Source organism: Odocoileus virginianus, chromosome 13, assembly GCF_023699985.2.
Source record: "Odocoileus virginianus isolate 20LAN1187 ecotype Illinois chromosome 13, Ovbor_1.2, whole genome shotgun sequence".
Lineage (NCBI taxonomy): Eukaryota > Metazoa > Chordata > Mammalia > Artiodactyla > Cervidae > Odocoileus > Odocoileus virginianus.
This window is the reverse complement of record NC_069686.1, coordinates 50,139,509-50,165,101: the sequence shown is the minus strand read 5'-3', so window position 1 is coordinate 50,165,101 and position 25,593 is coordinate 50,139,509. Positions and strand designations below refer to the sequence as shown.

Here is a 25,593-nt window from a genome sequence, read left to right as displayed (position 1 = left end):
ATAAATTTTTGTGTTTCTTCCTTCAAGCTGTTCTTGTAGTAAGTTACATTAGCAGATATACCAATGTTTAACCATCCTTGCAATTTTAGGGAAAAATGTTTCCTTTTTTAATTATCAAATTCTTTTAGTGTTTTAGTGTGCTTCTGAATTAAATTTGCAATATTTAGTATGTTGTTGAGTTAAATTTATAGTTCTGTGACCGTAGTAGGTGTCCATAGTAGATGATTATCATTTGGATTTTTGCATATTTATATATAAGTGCAATTTCATTTTATAAGAATGTTTTTTCTTCTGATGTCCTCTGGCATCAGGTTACAAAATGCCAACTGTGATCATTTACTTGGTGAGAGTGGAAACTTAATATAGAGTAGATATGTTGGAGTGTTAAGAAGCCCAGGCTTGCATCCCCAAAAAATGGACTTGCTGTCCCTGATCTTTTTTTTTTCTGGGAATGCCTGCCTCCAGTACAAGTACTAGGCACATGATTTGCCTAATTGCATACCTTTTGTTTAAGAGTCCTTACTTTTTTGTGTAAATCTAGTTCATTTGTTCAGGTTATAAGGTCAGCGAGATATGGGATGATATGGCCTCTTCTCCAGCACTCTACCAGTGCCTAGAAAAAGGGCTGGGTATTAGTAACTGTGTTGCCTTGAAGAATCAGGCAGTGGAATGGGAGGGGGATTTAGTGGTTCTCCATTGTATTGCAATTTCAGCTCAGTTGTTTTGTCTTATTTGACAGTGATTTGTGTTCAGCAGGTCCTTTCTGCTTCCAGAATATTTCCTTTAGTCATGAATGTAGCCTTTCCTTTTAACATGACACTGCTTATTGCTAAGAGGTTACAAAAGGTAAATGGCCTCATGTGGACACTTTCACACTGCTTCTATTTAAATTTTTGGACTTTGGAATCATTAATGAAAAATATAACATTCTGACTTTTGATGAATGTCTCTATTAACCTCATTCTTTGTTCTAGCCATGTTTCACTCCATGCCTTAGTATCTTAAAACTAAAAAACTACGCTAGCTAATCTCAGACCCTAAGACTTGGTTACTGGTTACTTCTTTCATCTACTGTGCTTTTACAGTGAATGGGGTATGGTAGGGCTAATCAAGGAAATTAAAAAAAAAAAAAAACCTAGAGGCAGAATAAATAAGTCAACTAGGTAGCAAGACAGAATTCTAGGTTGATACTTACACAAACTATCTGTTGATCTTGGACAAGTTATAGAACCACTCTAGACCTTGATTTTCTCATTTTAGAAATAGGGTATTGTATAAGACACTACTAAGATCTTTTCCATTATAAGATTCCATGAAGGAGCTTATCTCAGAGGGGAAAGATCTGTCAAGTAGACTGCCATTTTCTTTAAGTTCTGGCTAGTTACTTTTTGAGATATAAAACTTTCTCAGACCATACACGCATCAACTCAGAGTATGATTGATAAGTTTCTTTTTTTCCTAAAAATGTAGCAGTAGATATCTGGTTTTGACCATTACAAACTGACAAAATAACTTCAGATGAAAGGTATCATATATAATTAATTAGTTGGCAAGCCATGTTAAGTAAAGAGGACAAAGTTGGTTATGGCCTGGTGGCCTGTAGGATGTGATCCTGTCTTTGTTCTCAGCATAAGACATATGTTAGAGAGCAGGAGTGGTGATGGTAGAAGTCTCTGTAATGCTTGGATTCTGTTTGGCTAAAGAGGATGCAAGATGGTTCTGGTCGGTAACCTTTTGGTCCTCAGGTGAGGTCCTCTGTAAGGCCGCATGGGGAGTCCTGAAGGCTGACTTTCATATTAAATTGCTTTCTCTACTTTAAAGGTCTCTAGCTGCCAAAGGTCTGAACATTTTCAGAGCAGTCATGCTTAACGGTTCTTTCAGGGTCCCCTCCACCAAAAAGTATAATCATGATAAACATGTTTTACTTTTGATCTTCACCAGATTGAACAAAACAGTGTTTTTGTTAAAGAAACTCAATTAAGATATACAAACATTAGAAAAAAATCAATTGTTGCATGCAGTGGCATCTCATTTTATGATATAAAAAAATCTATATTACTTTGGAAAGTTCAATTCCCTCTCCCTTTTAAAAATAGGTAGGAACACTTTCAGAATTAATATTTATTTGTATTTAAATAGCCTATGGATATATCCATACTGCTTTAATATAAAATCATCTATTTTTTAATTAAATAATTATTTCTACAAAATAATTTGTTGCTTTTTCTCTCAAATTAAGACTTCATAGAACTATAATATTTTAAAAGTATAAATCACTGTCCTCTTGACATTGTAACCTGTTTTGCTCTTATGATATATTTAAATGTATACAAAATTAAAATAGGCAACTTCTCAGGACAGATTTTTAATAACTTGATTACTGTTTAAACAAAAGACAAAATTTATAAAATTCTACAGCCTTTCAGCTGTTTTAAATGTCTGTATTCTCTGAATGTATCATTATTCTACCAGAGAATAGCTTATCTTACTGATTATTAATGTGTTATCTTATTAATGTATTATCTCCTGATTATTGCAAAAAATTAGCATGCAGATTCCAAATTCAAGCAAAATACAGGTATTGAGGAGCACTGGAGTCAAAGTTAAAAAGATAGATTCCAGCCTCGAGCCATGAAAACATACACTGGACCCCAAAATTTCAGAGCTTTGAGCTGGAACAGCCTAACATGATAAAAACAGGGCAAATCAGAATCACACTGGCTGGGTTCAGGGCTTCCCTCTGCTTTTGTTAATTTTAGAAGCTTGGGCAGAGTTTTAAAATTTCAGTTGTCTCATTGGAAACTGGAGACACTGGTCATACTTGCTGCATGGAATATTTTGCTAATAAACTCATAATATACTTGTAGATTGTTCAGCCTACAAACTCAAGTTCAATATATGGTCGAATCCATGCATTCCCAAAGGGGATGATATTGCCCCCAAGGAGACACAAATGGTTCTTGGGATGAAAGAAATCTTCTTACATATAAAGTCTACATGTATCTATATATGGGCTTCTCAGATGGCAAAGTGGTAAAAAATCCACCTGCCAATACTGGAGACAAGAGTTTGATCCCTGGGTAAGGAAGATCCCCTGGAGTAGAAAATGGTAACCCACCCCAATATTCTTGCCTGGAAAATTCCATGGACAGAAGAGCCTGGTGGGCTGCAGTCTGTGGGGTCACAAAGAGTTGTAAGCACACACGTATCTATATATAACCAATTTAGACATAGCATATTTGTGTTGTGAAAATGTCATAGGGAATGGAAGGACAATTAGGGAAACAATGTTTACAGAAGCTTACAGGGAGGAGATAATATAACAAAGGTGAGAAATATTAGTCTATTTTGTTGTTCAATCATTAAGTCATGTCCAACTCTTTGCAACTCCATAGACTGTAGCCTGATCAGGCTCCTCTGTCCATAGTGATTTCTAACCGAAAATACTAGAGTGGGTTGCCATTTCTTTCTCCAGAGAATCTTTCTAGATCTAGGGTCAAACCCGTGTCTCCTTCACTGGCAGGGGAATTCTGTACCACTGAGCCACCAGGAAAGCCCATAGTCTGTTTGACAGAAGCTCAGTTGCTAAACAGTTGCCCAATTTACGCAGGCAACGGTAGACTGCCAATTTAATGGATTTTAATGATAGTGTTTGGCCAGTTGGCTTTTCAAAATCATAGTCCAGAAGTTATTCAGGACATTGACTTTCTCACCTGCTAATCATAAGAGTTTCAAAGATTTAAGTTCTAACTAGACTCTCTGTTACCCGCTTCCCAGGTCTGACGCAGTTCTTCTGAGTTGGGTCTCCCTTTGATCCCATTGGTTTAGTCAGGTTGGAAGCTACGACTTTATAACATTGGCCTTGACATAGTAAGGAGCTTACACGGCAGGACTTACATATAAAAACAGACCTGGGAGGAAAAGAGCTTTCATCAAATTTTGCAGTGCAGAAGTTTTGGTTTGTAACTTTTGTGTTTCTCATAAAAATACATAAGGCTGTTTCTCAGATGAAAGAATGAACTATTCTGCATTTAAAAATTTATTAGATGGTGTCTCATTCCTATCACTACTTTGGGACCTAGTGAATCCCATGAGCCTTCCTTTGAAGTCAAATTAACTTATTCAGTCTAAAAGGATTTGCAGATTTAAGGCAGCATATGCTAACAAGGCGATCAGGTACAATGAGCCCTTCCTTTAAAAATGAGATGGTATTCATATTTATTTTAGAGAGAAATAGTTCATTCTTGGCTCTCTAAAATCATTATCACATATTTCCCCACTGGTTTTTTGGTCCCTTGGAAATGGCTTTAAGCTTTGGAGTTTGTAATGTTCTTCTTGGAGAACTGTGTCATCTCAGAGAGTATGGTTTACCCCTTCTTATCATTATTAAAAATTTCCATTTAGTTGTTCCCAAGTTGAAACATCTGTATTTGAAATCCACACATGTGAAGACCTGTCTTACTGATGTACTCAGTGGGGCATCCTGTGATTGGTACCGAGGTCTTGGAGATCTAGGTCTGCTTTCTTTTGCCATCTCTGATCTTTCTTACCATATCTCACTCTTCCCTGCTCCTGCTCTCTGACATACTCGTAATCTCAGTCATTTTTTTTTTAATAACTTTATCTGGATTTCCCTGGTGATCCTGTGGTTAAGGCTCCACCCTTCCAATGCAGGGGGAACATGGATCCCTGGTTAGGGAAGTTCCACATGCATCAGGGGGTGGCCAAAAATAAAACAATTAATTTAAGAAGTATATCTTTCCAATTCTTGCCCAATGAACTTAGAAACGTTTTACTGTTACCTGTATTTTTTCTCAGTTGAAGGATTAGATATAGTTGATAAGGAAAAAGACTCGTGCTAGTGATGCTAGGTACCCTGTGGCGGGTGAACTTTACACCCACTTGCCTTCCTCTCCAGGTTCCAACCTGCCTTAATGGTTCCTTTGGTCATCCTTTGCTTTTTAAGAAAATCTTGGTGGGGGTATGAAGGAGTGGATCTTATTGTGAACCCATTGTAATCCCCTGAGAATGGCTCTAAACTTAAATGTTATGATGAAAATAGTCATTATACTCTAATTTCATTCTCTCCATCAACCCATTAGTAATAATTTTAAGTACCTTTCAGAGTCACATCAAAAATACTCAACTGGATCCTTAATTTCCTTTAACAACACTTACTTTTCTGAGTTTTGGCCTTTACTACTCATATTTTTTTAGATCTATTTTAAAAAAATCTTATCTCAGCTTAAGAATTTCCTTAGGGAATTCCTTGGTGGCCTTGTTGCTGTTCAGTTGCTCAGTCATGTCCGATTCTTTGCTAACCTTCCCTGGCCTTTACCATCTCCTGGAGCTTGCTCAAACTCATGTCCATTGAGTCGGTGATGCCATCCAAACATCTCATCCTCTGTCGTCCCCTTCTCCCCCTGCCTTCAATCTTTCCCAGCATCAGGGTATTTTCCAATGAATTGACTCTTCGTATCAGGTGGCCAAAGTATTGGAGCCTCAGCTTCAGCATCAGGCCTTCCAATGAAATTCAGGATTGATTTCCTTTAGAGTTGACTGGTTTGATCTCCTTGCAGTCCAGTGGACTCTCAAGAGTCTTCTCCAACACCACAGTTCAAAAGCATCAATTCTGCAGTGCTCAGCTTTCTTTATAGTCCTACTCTCACATCTATACATGACCACTGGAAAAACCATAGCTTTGACTATACAGACCTTTGTTGGCAAAGTAATGTCTCTGCTTTTTAGTATGCTGTCTAGCTTTGTCATAGCTTTTCTTCCAAGAAGGAAGCATCTTTTAATTTCCATTTCCATTTTCCCTGGTGGCCTAGTAGTTGAGATTTTGGGCTTTCACTGCCATGACCCAGGCTTAGTCACTGATCAGGAAACAGATTGCCAAGCCATATGGCACAGTCAAAAAAGCAAAAATAATTTTTTTAAGGGGGCAGAACATCTACTTTTGCTTTATTGACTACACCAAAGCCTTTGACTGTGTGGATCACAACAAACTGTGGGAAATTCTTAAAGAGATGGGAATATCAGACCACCTGACCTGCCTCCTGAGAAATCTGTACGCAAGTCAAGAAACAATAGAACTGGACATAGAACAACAGACTGGTTCCAAATCAGAAAAGAAGTATACGTGAAGGCTGTATATTGTCACCTGCTTATTTAACTTATATGCAAAGTACATCATGCGAAATACTGGACTGGATGAAGCAAAAGTTGGAATCAATATTTCCAGAAGAAATATCAATAACCTCAGATACATAGATGACAACACCCTTATGGCAGAAAGTGAAGAGGAATTAAAGAGTCTCTTGATGAAAGTGAATGAGGAGAGTGAAAAAGTTGGGTTAAAACTCAACATTCAGAAAACTAAGATCATGGCATCCGGTCCCATCACTTCACGGCAGATAGATGGGGAAACAATGGAAACAATGAGAGTTTATTTTTGGGGGGCTCCAAAATCACTGCAGATGGTGACTGCAGCCATGAAATTAAAAAAGACACTTGCTCCTTGGAAGAAAAGCTATGACCAACCTAGACAGCATATTAAAAAGCAGAGACATTACTTTGCCAGCAAAGGTCTATCTAGTCAAAACTATGGTTTTCCCAGTAGTCATGTATGGATGTGAGAGTTGGACTATAAAGAAAGCTGAGCACTCAATATTTGATGCTTTTGAACTGTGATATTGGAGAAAACTCTTGAGAGTCCCTTGGACTGAAAGGAGATCAAACCAGTCAATGCTAAAGGAAATCAGTCCTGAATATTCATTGGAAGGACTGATGCTGAAGCTGAAACTCCAATACTTTGGCCACCTGATATGAAGAACTGACTCATTTGAAAAGACCCTGATGCTGTGAAAGATTGAAGAAGGGAGGAGAAGGGGATGACAGAGGATGAGATAGTTGGATGGCATCACTGACGTGATGGACATGATTTTGAGTAAGCTCCAGGAGTTGGTGATGGACAGGGAAGCCTGGCATGCTACAGTGCATGGGGTCGCAGAGTTGGACATGACCTAGTGACTGAACTGAACTGAAAGTGTTCACTTATTTATTTTCTGACTAATTATTAATGCTACAGTAACTCTTTTCTATCATAACTTTTATTGCCAATATAAAATTGCATAGTGTTAAAGGGTATTGACTTTTAAGGGTCCTGGATCAGGATTGTCATTTATTGCTTTTGCCATGCTCAGCAATAATTTGTCCTCAGTTATTTCATCTATAAAATGGGAATGATGATTTTACTTATCTTGCAGTGATTTTGATGAATAAATGAGAAATTGCATTTAAGTGTTTCATGCAGTATTTTGGGACAGATTGATTAAAATATGCATTTGCTATTAGTTCCATCATTAATCAGCAAAATATACATTTGCAGTCATTCATGGGAAAACTGACTCTCATTTTTTAAATGTATTCATTTATTTTATCTTTTTAAAGATATTTTATTGTATGTACTCATTAAATGTGAGAAATTACTATATAGCATGCTAGTCTTCTTTGAGAAAAATCACAAAGCTTAGTGTGTTTTATTTGCTTGGGTTTGTTTTTTGTCTTTTCAGCCATACATATACAGGCATCATTCTCCCCCAAACTCCCTTTCTATCCAGGCTAAAACTGATTCTCATTTAAATATTGTTGCTGTTTCTATTGCAAAATGAATTCCAAGTTGCAAAGTGCTGAGAAGAAGAGTATGTGTGCTAAGTCACGTCAGTCATGTCTAACTCTTTGTGACCCTATGTAGCCCACCAGACTCCTCTGTTTATGGGACCCTTGCTCTAAAACCTCTTTAAAAGCTGTGCTTCCCTGACGGTGCACATTTCTATCCTTGATATCTTGGAAGATAATTCTTTCTCTTTCCTGCCTCTCTACCTTTTTACTTTTTCTCTTTGCCTGACCACTTCTCTACTTTCTCTTATTTCCTTTCCATTCTCTCTCAATAAGAATGGTATTTTTAACTCTGTAAGATGTAAAAGATACCATTTAGGTCAGCTGTTGTTCTTTCCACCCTCTCTATACCTCTGTTTTAGCTCCGAGTTAAGAATGTGAGAAATGATCAGAGTGAAATCCTCAAAAGAGGAACAGAGGAGAAACCAAAGAAACATGTGAATATAGGGTTGAAAACTCCTGTATTTCTGCCTTAATTTCATAATTGTTGGATACTGATCTAATTACTCCTTAAACTGCATACATACATTTATTCTGTATTCATTTTTATTCTGAATATTGTTTTCAATCTTTACTTAATCGTGTTGTTACTCTGTAGCATTAAGAAAATCACTAATTAGTAGTCATTTTCTAATTTGCTATGTGAAATGAAGGAAATTTGGAGAATTTTTTGACAAGTGGCCAAATTTCACATAATTATTTTTAATTGCAGGAATTATTTTTAGATATTATACTTATTGTACATACACACACAATCCCCTGCCAAACTGAATTGCACAGTACTTTGCCAAGAGTCGCAATATGGCTAAAATTAAGCTTTATTAGATATAACAGGATGAAATGTGATTTAATTCTTTACGGTGCCTATAAGTGCTAGAAAACATATTTGCTTTAATCCTACCCACTAAGTTAAAAGAATGATACATTATTTTGCCAATCCCAGTGGTAAAGGCAATTGAAATAATACATGAAGCTTCTTGAAGGAAAATAGCTTTCTGGTTAAAATTGTAATTTTATTTGTCTTTTCTCTTCAACTGTTTGACTCCTTCAGTTTGTAGAAGAAGTCTATTTATTTTAGCAGTAAGGTGGATTGGATTTCTGCCAAGTCAGTATACTTCCCTAAATGAGTATGTCAGAGGCAATATTGTTTCTCAAAAGTCATTTAGAAAGCGAGATTTTTACATAAGTAGATTCTTTCATTAGTTTTGAATGAAATCTGAGCAATTGCTGCTTATATTATGATGCTTTCCTAGACATCCTGTGGAGTGTGGGGGTCCTGAATCTTGAGTGAGAATTCCCTTTGGGGTTTAAAGGGCCTACATTTAATTCAGAAAATTGAAGCAAATATAACATTTCTGTCTAAGCTTTTTGTGAAGGCCAGTGTCTTTCCGCAAATCAAATATCTTATGTAAAATAAGCTGACCATAGTGTAGGGGTCCTCAGGTACTCCTAAGATAGAAAGCAGGGAAAATCATCAAGGTTTTAAGAGTTCTCAGGAAATAGCATCTTTATTTTCTTTTCTTCTCTACATCCCTGAAAATACTGGAAAAAAAAAATCAGTATCTTTGACTAATTTCTCACCCATGCTCAAGATGTTTCTTTCTGTCCAGAGGGAAAGCTGAGTTCCATTATGCCACAGCAGAATTGCCTCAAACATATGCTAAGTTTTTAAAGACTGACTTGATATTTTATCCAGTAATAGACATTTAAAAAAATAATATTGAACCCTGTGATAACATTTTTACTTTAAGCAAACATTCCTCATTAAAAAAAAATAAACTACAGAGGTGTACCTAGTTTAAGTATAATTAACTAATTATCATGATGATGATGATGCAGTTTTATGTAATTTCTTTTTGAGGCATTAAATGGCATTGAAATTTAGATCTTAAAAAATGACCAGCAGTAGGGGTAGGGGATAATATACACTTATTGAATCTTTGCCAATTTATTTCTGTGTTCTTTAGAGCTTGATTTAGTTTCAAAGAATGAAATGTGAAGGTACTCATTTTTCTTTACAATGGTGGTCACATGCTAATGATCACAACAGGCATTTTTCTTCTTAATTACAAATCATTTCAATTGAATTTGTATGTTCATGTAAAATCACTTTGTGATTAAGGAAAAATATGAACTTGTACATTTCTGGAATTAGAACAGTTTTTTTCTTTAACATTAAATATAGCAGCTACCCAGAATATTTGCTCCCCTTTGTTAATTAGCATTCTGTTCATGGAGTAATTCATTATTTAAGGTTACTTTGCAATCATTAGTAGCAGACTTGCACATTTCTTGTAAGGCAGGTCAATTTAATAATTTTCTTATTGCAAATGAAAAGTCCCAGGTTAGGCACCAAAATATTCAAAGCATTATTGACTGCTGCATATGTACAGTCACTTATGCTGGAATGTATTCCCTAGCATTTAAAAAGCTACTGGTATGTAGTGGTCTCAGTTGATCTGAGTGAAAAGTTATTCTTTCTCTTTAACACTTTGTGGCCATGAGAAGTCTTTATAGGGACTAACATTGCTGTGTACAAAACCTAAATATCCTATAAAACTTTGAGTAATTGTTAACCTAGTCAGGCAACTGGTCAACACAAGAGTGGCAGAAGATGTCCAGGTGACATGGTCAAAGGCAGCTGGAGAAAGTAGGGCCAGAGCAGACCTTCACTGAATAGGTACACTGATCACATCAGGGATCCACTGCATTAGAGCAGATAGAGTTAGCAAATATAAATAAAGTTGTTTCTGTCAGTCTGTCTAAAGAAAGGACTTCAGGTGACTAAAAAGCAAGGATTTCAGGTGACTGTTTTTCCCACAAACATCATGAATGGAGTTTGGTCAAGAAGAATTGAGGGCTCATAAAAAGCAACAAAATTATGGCATTTGTAGCGATGTGGATGGACTTTGAGAGTTTCATACAGGGTGAAATAGGTCAGAAAGAGAAAAATGAATATCATATATTAACACATATATGTGGAATCTAGAAAAATGATAGAGATGATCTTACTTACAAAGCAGAAATAGAGACACAGATCTAGAGAACAACAGGGAAGAGAGGTGGGATAAATTGGGAGATTGGGATTTATACATATACACTTTATACTATGTCGGAAATGGATAACTAATGAGAACGTACTGTGTGGCACAGAGAACTCTTGTTTAATGCACTGTAGTGACCAGAATGGAGAAGACAATGGCACCCCACTCCAGTACTCTTGCCTGGAAAATCCCATGGACGGAGGAGCCTGATAGGCTGCAGTCCACGGGGTCGCTAAGAGTCAGACACGACTGAACGACTTCACTTTCACTTTTCACATTCAAGCATTGGAGAAAGAAATGGCAACCCACTCCAGTGTTCTTGCCTGGAGAATCCCAGGGACGGGGGAGCCTGGTGGGCTGCCGTCTGTGGGGTCACACAGAGTTGGACACGACTGAAGCGACTTAGCAGCAGCAGCAGCATCAGTGACCAGAATGGTAAGGAAGTCCCAAAAGTGAGGGGTCATATGTATATGTATGGCTGTTTCATTGTGCTGCACAGTATAGATTATTATAATACAGCAATGTAAAGCAGCTATTTTTTGTTTGTTTTGTTCAGTTGCTCAGTCATGTCTCTTAGTGACCCCATGGACTATAGCACGCCAGCCTTCCCTGTCCTGCACCATCTCCCGGAGCTTACTCAAACTCATGTCCATTGAATTGGTGATGCCATCTGACCATCTTATCCTCTGTCATCCTCTTCTCCTCCTGCCTTCAGTCTTTCCCAGGATCAGGGTCTTTTCTGATGAGTCATTTCTTTGCATCAGGTGGCCAAAGTATTGGAGCTTTGCCTTCAGCATCAATCTTTCCAATGAATATTCAGGGTTGATTTCCTTTAGGATTGACTGGTTTGATCTCCTTGCAGTCCAAAGGGCTCTCAAGAGTCTTCTCCAGCACCACAGTTCAAAAGCATCAATTCTTCCACACTCAGTCTTCCTAATGGTCTAACTCTCACATCTATACATGACTACCGGAAAAACCATAGCTTTGACTAGACGGATCTTTGTTGGCAAAGTTAAACCACCTCCCACAGCATGAATGCTACAAATAAAAGAATAGTTGTTTAAAGTGAGCAGATTTTGGTCTCATTACCTTCTGCTTAGTTGGGGAGATCTGGGATGGGGCTTAAAGGGGTTTTGAAGTAGGAATGAAGTAGGAACAAAATTTGGATTTTGTTTAAAGGGTTAAACTGAGCCCTCAACTTTGGTAGATACCTTTGATCTGTTGTGTCACTGGTTGCCTCCACTGAGGTCACTGTGATTCATAAACAAAATAACCTCAGTCCAGAAGACCTCATCTGTTCTGTCAGTTGCCCTCTTCCATTGAAGGAATGCCGAGAGGAACACGTGGAAATGAGCCAGCCACCTGGGACAAGGCTCAGGCCTTGCTCTGCCTTGGAGTTGCTGAATGAACTTGGAGAAACTACCTAAGGTCTTTGGAGTATAGTTTTTCAGTGAAATTGATGAATTAAACTAAATTAGCTCTAAAGCCCCCTTCTAGCTTTACAAGTCAGTAGGCGTAGCAATATCCTGTGTTCACTATTCTCAAGGAGATGATTACCTAAGTGTTCTGAAGCTGGTAAGTACTCTGTGACTTACTCATGATTTATTTCTAGAGAAAATGTATCCCAGGGGGCTGAAATAGAGAAAGATTGACTGAAACCCATTGATTCAATGCCTAAATGAAGCATTTTAGACATGTCTCTGAGACTGGGAGAATTTATTGATATGGATTAAGATCAACTGTCTTTCAAAGCAGCAGGTGCTGAAGCTGCATGCATGCCCTGACAAATGGCCTCACTCGCACTCCTGAGCCCTTCAGTTATGCCATTGAGTAGCCTCCAGGGAAATGCCCCCATTCCTCACCAGCGTAACATGTCTCTCCTTACTTTCCATTAGCCCTAATGTCCAACAATCAATTGACTGACAGTTAAGTGTTTATCAAAAGGGACCTTAGAGGACTTAACCTCTCACCTCCTCAAAATCATCAATAGCCCTCCAAAATAAGCCAAAGAAACATAATATCTGTAAAAGCATTGTCCTTGACAGATACAGTTTCACGACAAGTTCCCCAGTTTCTTTCTAACTACACTGCCAACCCCAAAGCTTAACTGCCTGCTGGTCAGTTAAGCCATTCTGGAGCTTCTAAAGAGATTTAGTGCAGATCTACTCAGAGCCTGGGGATTGCACTGGTGGATTGGCCAGTTTCAACTACAGGGCCCAACATCAAGTTCAGTGATTGGGGCAGCGAGTGTCTGCTGAGTCATGGAGCTGAGAGTTTGGGGCATCTAAGCATCAATCATCAGATCCTTAAGGTCCAACTGGTGTTACAGGGAGACAGCCATGGCAAAGAGAAGCAGCAGTAAACATATCCTGTCTTGTTGAGGCTTATGGACTCATGAACATTTAATATCAGTTCAGATTGGAAAATGGGCTCCCTGAGGACAGGGATCTTGTCTGTTTCACTCACTAATCTGGCTTCAGCATCTAAAAGAACCTAACACCTTCAGTGTTAACTCATGGAACATACTTAGCAGTGTAGTTTGAATGTCTGATCATGAGGCCACATTGTGCAGTGGTGCACAGCACAGATTTTGGGGCCAGACCATTTTGTCCCAAATTCTAGCTCCACTGCTCACTGATTGGGAATGTGAGCAAGTGAGTAAACTGTGTCTCAGTTTACCTATTTTAAATTGGGACTAATAATAATACACATCTTAAAGTTATGCAGGTTAAATGAATTGATGTTTATAACGAGTACTTGGCATGCACTGTAAATTTTTATTAAATAGCTAGATCAATCAGTTTACACTCTCCACTTCATTTTCCATCATTGACTTAGGTTTTGTTTTTGGAATTAAAGTTTGAGTGTATGAGAATACATGCTAACCAAACATGGGCCTGAGCCCAGATACACTTCTGCCTTAAGACCTCTGGCTGTGCACCTTTCTATTTATGCAATGCTCTAAAGCATCTCTTTCCAATAATTCTGTTAAAGTGCTATTTGACTTACCCTTCTTGACTGAGAGTTCCTTCAAAGCAGACAACATCCTACAGGGCATGATTTAGACGGGTGCTTAGTAGTTTTGGAATGAATGTGTTATGTACTCAGTGAATGGTTGCCTTGTGATTATTTTACTCTTGGAGAAGGAATTACAGACTTCTGCCTCATCTCTCAGATTCGTCTCTACCTGTGTGCGGTCCATCAGTGTCATATATACATCCATAGTTCTAGTTACCCCATCCTCCCCACCCAGCTGTTTTCTTTAGCCCAGTCTCTGAGCATCAACTCTCCTCAGCCTCAAGAAAACCTTTTACTCTCCCCCAATATCTGTTCTCTCTTCCTTTATCTTTTCCACATGGCTTGCAAGCTTTGACATTTACATTAGCAATCTTGCTTTTGCCCCTCTCTAAGTCAGGTCAAATCTTTTGATAAACTAGAAGAATTCTAAAACTAAAAGTGATAAACTTAGTTGCTCACATTACTAGTCAGTGAGCAGTTAAGCTAAAAGAATTAGTTGTAAACAAACCATTATTATTTTCCTTGGCAACCTTTTGTTTTTCCCATTCCCACACATAAACACCTCAAGCCCCTCCATTGTTCACTAGAGACACTTCTTTCCCAATGGGTTAGCACATCTCAGAGATAGTATTTTTTTATTTTGCTCTTGCTTTGGTTTACATTCAAAGTTCTGCTGGTCAGAGCTGTGATTTTTTTGCCATTTCTATCTGCATCTTATGTAAAGAGTGAGGAAGCAAAATAGATCAGGTGGTTTACCACCCTATTATCTCATACCAGTCTCCATCTTTGAAGTATTTCTGATCTGCTTAACTGGATAGAAGTGCTATATAGGAAATATTTCAACCATAGTACAAGGCAATCTGTAAGATAAAACCATCTAATCTTAAACCATTGGCTCACAAACTCTGAATTGCTCTAAAACTTGCTTATGTGGGATCACACTGTACAAGTGTAGCTATGCATTTGGGTGTTCTTTTACTGGGTCATTCTGGAGTATTGCTATCCATGCTTCTCATATATTATAATCTCCATATGAATCAGGATCCTATCTTCTCCATCTGTGTATTTCCATGGTTCCCAGAATGGCTCTGCCTAGAGAGGACATTTGACAAGCCCCGCCACTGGGCAGATGGGTACTGCCTCCTGCAGTGACCCGGTTCTGGGCGTTCTCTCAGTGCAGGAGCATGTCAGGAAGAACTGGAAGATTCCTAGTTGGCATTCCCTGTGGCTCCTCAGGCGCTCCTTGTGCCTCTGGGTAGCTTCACTAATGAAACTGACTTCCAGGGGCTAATTCTGAAGTCATAGATCCTGATTTTTCTTCTTACTCTAAGAGCCATTTTTCTTCTGTGTCTTCAAGAGCTCCACCCCTCCTGGGAGTAATAGCAGTAGATTGGTTATGCTAAACACCCCACCTCGGGGTTTGATTTTGAATTTTTCACAGTGTCTCAGTCATTTGTATAGTCGAGATAGACTCATCTTGAAGCTTCACAGAGCCACTTAATTTTTTTTTAAATTCATAACTCTAGATAATTTGTACCTAAATTTCTAGTCTTCTCTTGGATTCCCAGGGAACACTGTGTCAAACAGAAAACTCAAATGCATGTCACTGTCTTTTCTTGCCTTTCCTCACCCCAAATGCTAATAATGTAGAGCTAAGTAGCACATATTGGAAGAGTGTTGATATTTTGTTTGCATATAAACTGTTTAACCACAAAGCTGATGTGAACAAGGCAGGTACACAAATAAAGATAGGAGAAATTCTAGGGATGTTCAGAGAATGTGACTCAGGCCATTCTTTTCTCATCCATGCAGTCTCTAGACCTGTGGCAAAGACATTATGTTTGGGACCTGCCCCTTCGGCCTCTCAGCTCTGCAACATCCCTTGCTCTACAGACTGTATCATGTCTTCCTGGTCGGCCTGGGGCCTGTGCGTCCATGAAAACTGCCGTGATCCTCAGGGGAGAAGAGGTGAGTGCCTTCTTTACATGTGCTCCATTTCCTTCCAGTGCACACAGGTTTATTCCGGTCACTGAAAAGCTCCTTAAGTTTGCTTAGGACAATATTTGTCTATAAAATGTAGATAGCTAGCTCTGACAAGCACTCAGTTATTAAGGAGACATCGTGGATACTTCTTTGGAGCACAGTATCCCACTTTAGTTGACCTTTTAATTAGGCTTATAACTAATAAAGTGATTATTATGCAAAAATGATGTAACTTAACTCTGCAAGACGTTGGGTGCTGACCAAAACACCTAGAAGACATTTAGTTCACACCAAAATGTCCTTGATAGTTGCTCCCATCCAAAACATCCATCAGCATACTTGGTCCATGTTGCCTAGGTTTGGTTGGGAATAAATTTCAAGGACCTTTTGCCTTGCACCAAAAGTCTTATAGATATTTTGGACCAAAGCAGATATTTGCTAACTATAATGTAATGTTTTTAACATGTAATGTTTATACTGTAGAAATTAGACATGGTTTCTGTAATCACATCAAGAAGCAACTGTTTTGTATATATTTTTTTATTTTTAGATTTCCAAAGGCTGAATCACATGCTCAACTTGATGTTATGGTTCAAATTTTCATGAAGGGCACTTATTGTTGTTTCCTTTTTTGATGTTGTCCTCAAGCTTAAACAAAATCTTCAAACTTTGTGTCCTTGTTTAAATGTGTAGGTCTCAGCAATCTTGTTTTCTTTTGTTTGCTGTTATGTACACATCTGCATCTTCAAACATTCATCTTTGGTGACATCTTTTATTGACCTTTCAGTTTGTATTGATATCATGCTCTCTTCAATGGCAGTGCTAGAAAGAAATAATACCTTTAGTAACAGAAATGAGATCCAAGGGCATTCTACAAGTTTGGTTGTACTTAGCACTAGTGTGTTAAGCACTAATTCCTCCAGTTTTCATATGCAAAGAAAGACTAATGTGGCCAAGTGCATGATGCTACAAGACTGGTGCCATCAGCTTAATTCTATGTCCATTTGAAAACCCACGTTTCAGCACTCACCAAAGGGCTCACAGGCACACATGGGCATATCTAGGAAAATGGGGAGATATTGATTAAAGGGTACCAACTTCCAGTTATAAGATAAGTACTATTTGAAGATTTAATGTCCAGTATGGTTTACTGTAGTTAACAGCAGTGTATTATGTACTTACATTCCTAAGTGAGTAAATCTTAAAAATACTCACCACACATAAACACGTAAGGAAGTTTTTATTTTAATAGATAATAAAATAGAAAGAAGTATCTTCCTTACTAATTTCAGGAAGAGTGCTGGAGTTGAATCTCATTGGCTGCTATGTGTCACGTGCTCCCCTCTGACCCAGATACTCTGACTGCAGGATGCAGGACTGACCCCGCCAGGTCCTGAGCCTGTGGTCACCACTGCAGGAATAACTCCATCCAAGTTTCACAGACAGAGTGGGGGAGGGCAACTCCCTTAAGGAAATTTGAGGTCCTGATGCTGCAAGAAGGTAGAGCCAATACAGGGGTCAAGCTTAACAGATGTTTGTTAACTGCTTTCTGCCTTTTGTTCTGGCCCAGAGAGTCTCTGTAACAATTCAGAAAATACTTCTTTTTCCAATTCTATGTTGCTATTTTGGTCACTTGAGCCAAATTTTCATAAAACCCTTTGCGACAAACCACACTTTCAACCTTTATTTCAGTTTTCCTCTTCCACATAACTCAGAACAGGTCCATGGAACTCATCTGGGGAACTCAAAATATTCCGGCTCGTTCTTTCATTCACCCCATTTGCCCAAGATGTTTTTATGCCAGACATCTTCAGCGTTGGCTTCTATCCCTCTCTTGTATAAGTCAACTCTGACAAAGGCACTGTGGTGCACTGTTCATCGGACATCACCTGTTGTGGTTAAATTGTGTTCTCCAGAAAGATATATTCAGTACCAACCCCTGGGGCGTGTGATCATGCCCTTATTTAGAAATAGGGTTATTGGAGAACTAATCAGGTTGAGATGAGGTCATATTAGATTAGGGTAGGCCTAATGCACTCAGAAGGGAGTACCTTGTAAAGATAAAAAGACACTGAAGATGCAAAAAGAAGGCCACATGAAGACAGAGACAGACATTAGAGTCAGGCCTGTACCAGCCAAGGATTGCTGGCAATTACTAGAAGCTAGGAGAGAGGTGCGAAAACAGTCTTTTCCTGGAGCATGGCTTCAGTCCTTCCCTTCAGAGGGAGCATGGCTCAACTAACACCTGGATTTGGGGCTTCTAGTCTCCAGAACTATCAGGCAAATTGATGTTGTTTTATGTTATTCAGTTTATGGTATTTTATTTTGGTCATCCTAGGCAACTTTCATACTTCCCAACTTTGTGTCAGCATTTAGGCTCAGCAAGAATCCAGCACTTCCTAAAATGCCAAGACCAAAGTGTACAGAAGTAAAGAAATTATCCTAAGTCCTATAGTGACTTAATAATGGCCAAGCCAAGGCTAGCATGCTCAGTCCAGTGTTCCTTCCATCCCTAGTTTCCTTAGTGATTTTTCTCATAAGTCCAAAGAAGTTTGGATCAAGACAGAAGTCCAACACTGAGCTTAGCAGAGACGCCCTCTGCCCGTGGGTCCCACATTGGCCAGTGGGGACCACTGGCTAGGGGTGTGAATCACTGTGCTGATGAAGGAGATACGGCGTGAGGCATGGGATTCAGTTTAGCTTCCGTGTGTCATCTTCAGAGAGAGAGGAAAAGTAGATTGTATGATAAGGGGAGGGTGTTCCAAGAATAGCTTAAGAGCACCAGGTAACTGGGATGTGTGTTTTTTGCCTTCATCAATGTACTTTTCAAAGAAAAGCTCAGCCTTTGGGACTGAAGGTAAGCACAGAGACAGAAAAACTTCTTACCTGAAGGTAGGCATGTTATCAGCCACCTGCAGAGTACGGAGGCATGTTGGAGCTGATGAGAATTACTGAGGCTAAGGGACCTGCCCTAGGAACTAAATAATCATAGCCAGGAGAGAGTATAAGCTTCGGTGATTGTTATTCGGGTCTCAGAGTGTGCTCTTTCATAAATGTTTCACCAGAGCAGAGATAATTTTGATTTTTAAGATTGTGCTAAAACCTTCCAGGACCACCTGCCTATCATCCCTCCTGGGAAGAAGAGCAAATAGAGTTTTCCCTCCAAGGAAATGATTCTCTGCCTAAAAGGAATCCAAGCATGTTATGATAAGGCTAAGTTATCTTGTTATTTCTACCAAGTCATCGTGAGCATGAGTTCTGGGATCCTCTCAATTTCAGCATGTCCCATGATCCTGCCACGGTTTCTGCCAGAGTCTCTGATAGGCACAGACTAAATGTAGTTGAGAATTCCACAGAGGCTGGAATACAGAGCTAATGCATTAAACATGACATAACTCTAGGATGTAAACTGATCTGCTTAGTTTCATATTTGAATTGCCTACCCCAAAGAAATGCAGTGTACCTATTCACGGCAATCTGGGATAGTCATACTTCCTTAGATATTTTATACTCCTTTTTTGTGTGGATGGTGGAGAATTTGAGGAGAAAAAACAACCACACCCACCAGTGCAAGACATAAATGTGTAATATATGTGGTGGTTATGACTTTTTCTTCTCACTTGTCTTTTTTCCAATCACGTGTTATTGCTTTGGTTTGTTTCTGGTGTTCACATTAAAAAAAAAAGTAAAGGATGGGAAAGCAGGAAATGATTTATTATCTAATAGAAGAAATTAGTTATTATAGAGATTATCTTCACGTGACTTATTCTTAGGCAGACATCCTTCAGTCCGGAATCATCTGAGGTTTGTGGCTGTCAGCTGTTCAGAGTACATTAGAAAACCTGCCGTTGTACACAGCCTTCATGCCTTCCATCAGCTCTGTGACAGGCAGACAAGGGGAACATGTTGCTTGGCAGGCCAGTGCTTGTCAAGTGAAGCTAGAATGACTTTCAGAGGAATTTAAATTGGATCAGGTTTATCATTCATTCCTTTTTCTTTGATATTCTCCCAGAGAGTTATAATTAGAAATATATGAAAGAGAAATAACCTGAAAAACTTGCTGATGGGTGAACTCCATAGGTATAATGCATTTTTAAAAATTATTTTTGATACATAGACATATAGTTATTTGACATCCTTGTCCTTTTACAGACACATTCTAGAAAGGCAACCTTGTGCACAGAAGTTTTTGTAAAGAGGAATTTGATGGAGGCTTCTTAATATGGTCTTACAATAGGGAATGCTTATGAGGTAGGACTTCAGAGAATCCTAAAGTATCCCTTACTCCCCACCCCTATTATAACACCTTGCTGTTTTTCAGTTGCTAAGTCATGTCTGATTCTTTGTGACTCTGTGGACTGCAAGACCCCAGGCTCCTCCCAAAATTTGCCCAAATTCATGTCCATTGAATCGGTGATGCCATCCAACCATTTCATCCTCTGTTGCCCCCTTCTCCTTTTGCCTTTTCAGTCTTTCCTAGCATCAGGGTCTTCTCCAATGAGTTAGGTCTTTGCATCAGGTGGCCAAAGTGTTGGAGCTTCAGGATCAGTCTTTCCAATGAATATTCAGGGTTGATTTTCTTTAGGATTGACTGGCACTTAATGGTCTAAAAATCCCCATAGGAAAAGACACTGTGAAACAGAACCTGTGACCATCTTTTTGAATGTAGTCTTTTATGCTCTCAGACAAATCAATTTAGGTAATATGCTAATGTAGGGAAATGCTGACATGTTTTAGATCTTATCTAATGATGGAAAAAATATTTCCATTTCCATCTGTGCCTTCTAGAAAGTTCCACCATTATGAGAAGTCTGTGAAATAATTTTGCTTTGTCACAGATTATGTGTAAGATATATATATATATATATTTTTTTCTTTTTCCTTTTTTCCGTTTGTGTGTGTTGGAGCTTGTAGGGGGCTATGGCTATTTCTCATTCTGAACATTGAGGGTTCTCATGCTCATGATCTTTGGCTTCTTATTTTCTGTATTCATAACAGAGTGTCAACTTATAATGATACTATGAAATGCAACACTTGCAGAAATGGTAGCTGATAAGAGCTGGAATCAAAGATTCAATCTGCTCAGGTTCTTTGACTCAGAGTTGTTCCCCTATGTCCAGGGCTACAGAGTTCAGGAGCAACTGGAATGCTTAGAGAACAAACTTTCATCTTTGGTCAACCTTCTGGGCATTGCTCCAAGCCTGTCCTGGTGGAGTTAGTAGGGGGACAAGTGTTGGCTATGGTGGTTTTGTAGAAGTTCACATGGACATTTTTGGGCTACTAGCATGTGAAGATATAGGTCCTTACACCTGGATTGATCCTCCGGAGCCTCCTTTAATTTTTCTATGGCTTCAATTAAAAAAACATTGACCTATCTTCTACCATTTGTGCTTCTTTTGCTTTTTCATCCCATCTCACAAATCACTCTTTTCTAATTTTCCTCAGTAGAATATGCACTAAAATAGTAGATTACATACTAAATCCTTCGGTCCAAAGGGGGAAAAAAACCCTCAAATATTAGTTTCACTAAAGGTGAACTGAAGCTCTGGTCAGAAAGTAATTATTAGAACTCTTTCTTGCTACCCAGCACTTAAAATTCAACTATCTAATCTGTACAAGGAAATGATCCATGGTAACTTTCATATTCACTGTTTGAAGTGGGGCTAGAACATGTCATAAAGTGCTGAATTGAATTCTTTCTTATAAAGAGGTCACAGATCAAGAAGACCTCAGCTGGATTTCATACATATCCATTTTTTATTGAAGTACAGTTGATTTACTTTATTGTGCTAGTTTCATGTATATAGCACAGCTTTACATGTATACATATATATACAGTTAAGTATATGTATATATATGCAGTTATATATGTATGCATATATGTGTGCATGTATATATTCTTCAGATTCTCTTCCTTTGTAGATATACAATAATTGCAAAATACTGAGTATGGTTCCCTGTGCTATACAGTAAGTCCTTGTTGATTACCTGTTTTATATATAGTAGTATGTATATGTTAATCCTAGCCTAATTTATCCTTCATACATATCCATTTAAGCATCAATGTGCCATAGGAGAAGTAATAAGGTGTCATCCAGTCTTAATTTTCACATGTGTAAGTGAGAATAGTAACTAATGACATAGTTTAGGCGATTCATTAATTTTGAGTAATAGAACTAAAGTGGCTTGGTATAGGGTAGATGCTTAGTTAACAAATGTGCTCTTTGCCTTCTTGGACTGTATGCTCTGTGAAAAGTGGATTTATGTTTTCTGTCCCTCCTGTGGCTTCCCACAGTATATCACTCTGATCTACATATGGCAATTAATGTATATTGAGTGATACTCTGTGATTAGTATGAAATTCAGTAAATGAAGGTAAGTGGTTGGCTGGCCCCAGCCACCGTGGACTTGGCAGTTGTGTATCCTTCAGAACAGAAGCTCCCAGGGGAAGCCTGACATCTGTTGCAGCATGAACATCAATGTGTGATTAAAGTTAAGTGCTAACAAGAGAACCCAAGGTTTTTGTTTTATGCTGAGCTTGGGCTTTGATGTGATCCTAGTTAGAGTCAGGACAAGGGCAACACAAATGAAAAAGTGAAAGAATTTATTGACTGAGGAGATATAATCTATAGATTTATGGTGAGATGGATGCAACTTGATTTATAGAGGAAAACTGCTCCTGCCCCTCAGTGGCGTTGAGCTCTGGGTAATAGGACAGCCAGCCTCCTTCTGTAAAGAAGGCTAAGTTTCTGAGCCGGTTGTCAAACATCATAAATCATGGAGACCCAGGCCAGGTCCTGCTCAAAGACATAAACTTAAAACAAGCACGGGCATAAGGCAATAAATAAGCAGCGTGTGGGTCTTACATGAAAGAACAGAGGTCATCCAAGTTGTGTGGCAAGGAGAGCTCAGAGGTCACTGCAGGTTGATGTACATCAAGTAGAGTTCAGTCCTGTATGTTTCCTGCCGCTCTGCTCAAGGTGGCCTGGGAAGGGAGCTGAACTCTTCTGCAGGTTTTATTCTGACTAATGAATGGCATAGACTTGGAGGTATGAAGTGTGGTAGAAGCCATCTACTGCTTTAATTACCTGTGACCTTAATACTGTCCATGCCTGGGGGATATGGTCTCTGATTGAATGATGCCTCCCCGCAGTTGGCCATTCCACAAAGTAAGAATCTAAGAGTCTCTTTTAAAGGGGGCTCATGGGTTAGCCCTAGACAAAACAAATAAAACCCTTAGGACTGTGCCTCTAAAACACTCACCCAACCCTGCAATATTCTAAGGGAGCTCGGCTCCCTCTTGTGGCCTAAAAACATGTGTCCATTTGTTCCACACTCCTTGACTACGTTACAGGAGCCAGTCTTTTGCCAACTACACCGCAGGCTTTCTATCCTTTCTTGTGGGAAAATAGACGCAGCCCTGGTAACTGACAGATGTACACCTGGCCAGTTACTGCTTATGCGCCCGAACTTGTCTTTCTCCCCTTCTCTTTTGGGCAGTGTTGTGAGGCATCATAGTCTTCGGCTCTAAGTTCAGTGTTCTCAGGCATTCTATCTTCCTGGCTAAGTCTATCTGCCTACCTATCTATCTTTTTATATTTTTACCTATCCCAAGGAATAGTTGAATAATCACATCTCAAGATGCTATTATGTAATAAGATTTGGTTTCATTTTTTTGAAAGAGGAATTAAATCTGTTGATTGAATTTGGAGAATGAAACAGTGGACAGTAAAATATGAGATTCATGGGAGGTAAGCCTAGCTCTTTTTTTTGAAGGATATATTTATGTATTTATTGGCTGTGCCAGTCTTAGTTGTAGCACGTGGGATCTTTGCTCTTTGTTGTGTCACACTGGATATTCAGTTGCAGCATGTGGGATCTTTCAGTTGACGTGTGTTTGTGAGTTCAATCACTAAGTCGTGTTGGACTCGTTGCAGCCTTATGGACAGTGGCCCACCAGGCTCCTCTGACCATAGGACTTTTCAGGCAAGAATACTGGAGTGGATTGCCACTTCCTTCTCCAGGGGATCTACCCGACCCAGGGACTGAATCCATGTCTCTTGTTTCTCCTATATTGGTAGGTGGATTCTTTACCCCTCGGTCACCTGGGAAGCCCTCTTTAGTTGCAGCATGTGGGATCTAGTTCCCTGACCACTGATGGAACCTTGGCCCCTTGCCTTGGGATTGTGGAGTCTTAGCCACTGGACCACCAGGGAAGTCCCAGGCCTAACCTTTAGAAGTGATATATCCTGAAGGCCAGAAATGGAAAACTCAAAAGCAAAGGGGTTGCATCTTGTTCTCTGTCACATTTTAAAACTTATGTGGCTTTTAAAAACAGATTTGTTTCCATCATTTAAAAATAGATTTCATATAAAAACTGCAGATAGCTTGGATTCTGGCTTCTTAGAATCCAAAGATTTGACAACAGACGGTTCACATTTTCTTGTGGTAACTGTCAGTGAATCCTGAATGATATCTGTATGCTTTAAATTCAGCACATGTCCTCCATTTTGCCACAGACCTCACCACTCCCTACAGTCTTGTGGTTGATCCATATCCCTCCATTTGTATCTGATGAGTTTGTGACTCTGTAGGCTTGTAGCATGGAAGGTCCATTCACATCCTTATTATGGCATAACTTTGGTCCCTAGTGCCACAACACATTTTTGAAAAACTGAGTATTTGTCCAGAGATCTATGTCTAGCCAGGGTGGGGCATGCAGCCCCAAACTGTCCTGCCTTCACAGGGCAGGCTGACCTGGAAATCTCAAGAGAGTGATACAGGGAACTCTCAAGGCCTGACACAGTGACGAGGAATGTGTCAAAATATAGATGTATTTCACCTTCATACAGACTAATAAGAATGTGAAAAACAACAGCAAAAGAACATGGGGTTTATCTATGTTCAGGCTATTTCTCTGTTGTTTTCATTGTTTAGTCACCAAGTCATGTCCAACTCCTGTGTGACCCCATGGACAGTAACCTGCCTGGCTTCTTTGTCCACAGGATTTCCTAGGCAAGAATACTAGGGTGGGTTGTCACTTCCTTCTTCCGGGGGATCTTCCCCACCCAGGTATCAGTAGTCTGTGAGTCTTCATTTATTTGTACTGGTTTACTGATACCCTTCGGAGAAGGCAATGGCACCCCACTCCAGTACTCTTGCCTGGAAAATCCCATGGATGGAGGAGCCTGGTAGGCTGTGGTCCATGGGGTTGCTAAGAGTTGGATGCAACTGAGCGACTTCACTTTCACTTTTCACTTTCATGCATTGGAGAAGAAAATGGCAACTCACTCCAGTGTTCTTGCCTGGAGAATCCCAGGGACGGGGGAGCCTGGTGGGCTGACATCTATGGGGTCGCACAGAGTTGGACATGACTGAAGTGACTCAGCAGCAGCAACAACTGATACCCTTGAACACATGCTATTTGTTAGTGCATTTGATTATGCCTGGCCTCTTCAACTCCTAGACTGTAAACTCTTGGAAGACAGATTTCCTCCTCTAGTTCTTTTCCCTTCTGTCTTTCGTTCTTCCCTTATCTCCCAATTTCCCATAAAATAAAACACATTCAAAGAATTGTGGTTTTGATCTTTCAGTCAGTTCAGTCGATTATTCATGTCCAACTTTTTGCGACCCCATGGACTGCAGCACGCCAGGCTTCCTTGTCCATCACTAACTCCTGGAGCTTGCTTAAACTCATGTCCATTGAGTCGGTGGTGCCATCCAACCATCTCATCCTCTGTTGTCCCCTTCTCTTGCTGCCTTCATTCTTTCCCAGCATCAGGATCTTTTCCAATGAGTCAGTTCTTTGCATCAGGTGGCCAAAGTATTGGGGCTTCAGCATCAGTCCTTCCAATGAATCAGTTCAGTT

The 25,593-nt window shown here is 39.3% G+C and overlaps 1 protein-coding gene across 1 annotated transcript in view; it reads left to right on the top strand.

Moving 5' to 3' along the window:
- The window catches only part of THSD7B (thrombospondin type 1 domain containing 7B), a 970,494-nt gene that overhangs the window by 416,004 nt on the left and 528,897 nt on the right, over positions 1-25,593 (top strand). Inside the window, exon 6 of the mRNA XM_070476270.1 lies at positions 15,555-15,710. Within this exon, the coding sequence (XP_070332371.1) occupies positions 15,555-15,710 (156 nt within the window). The remainder of the gene's footprint in view (positions 1-15,554; positions 15,711-25,593) is intronic.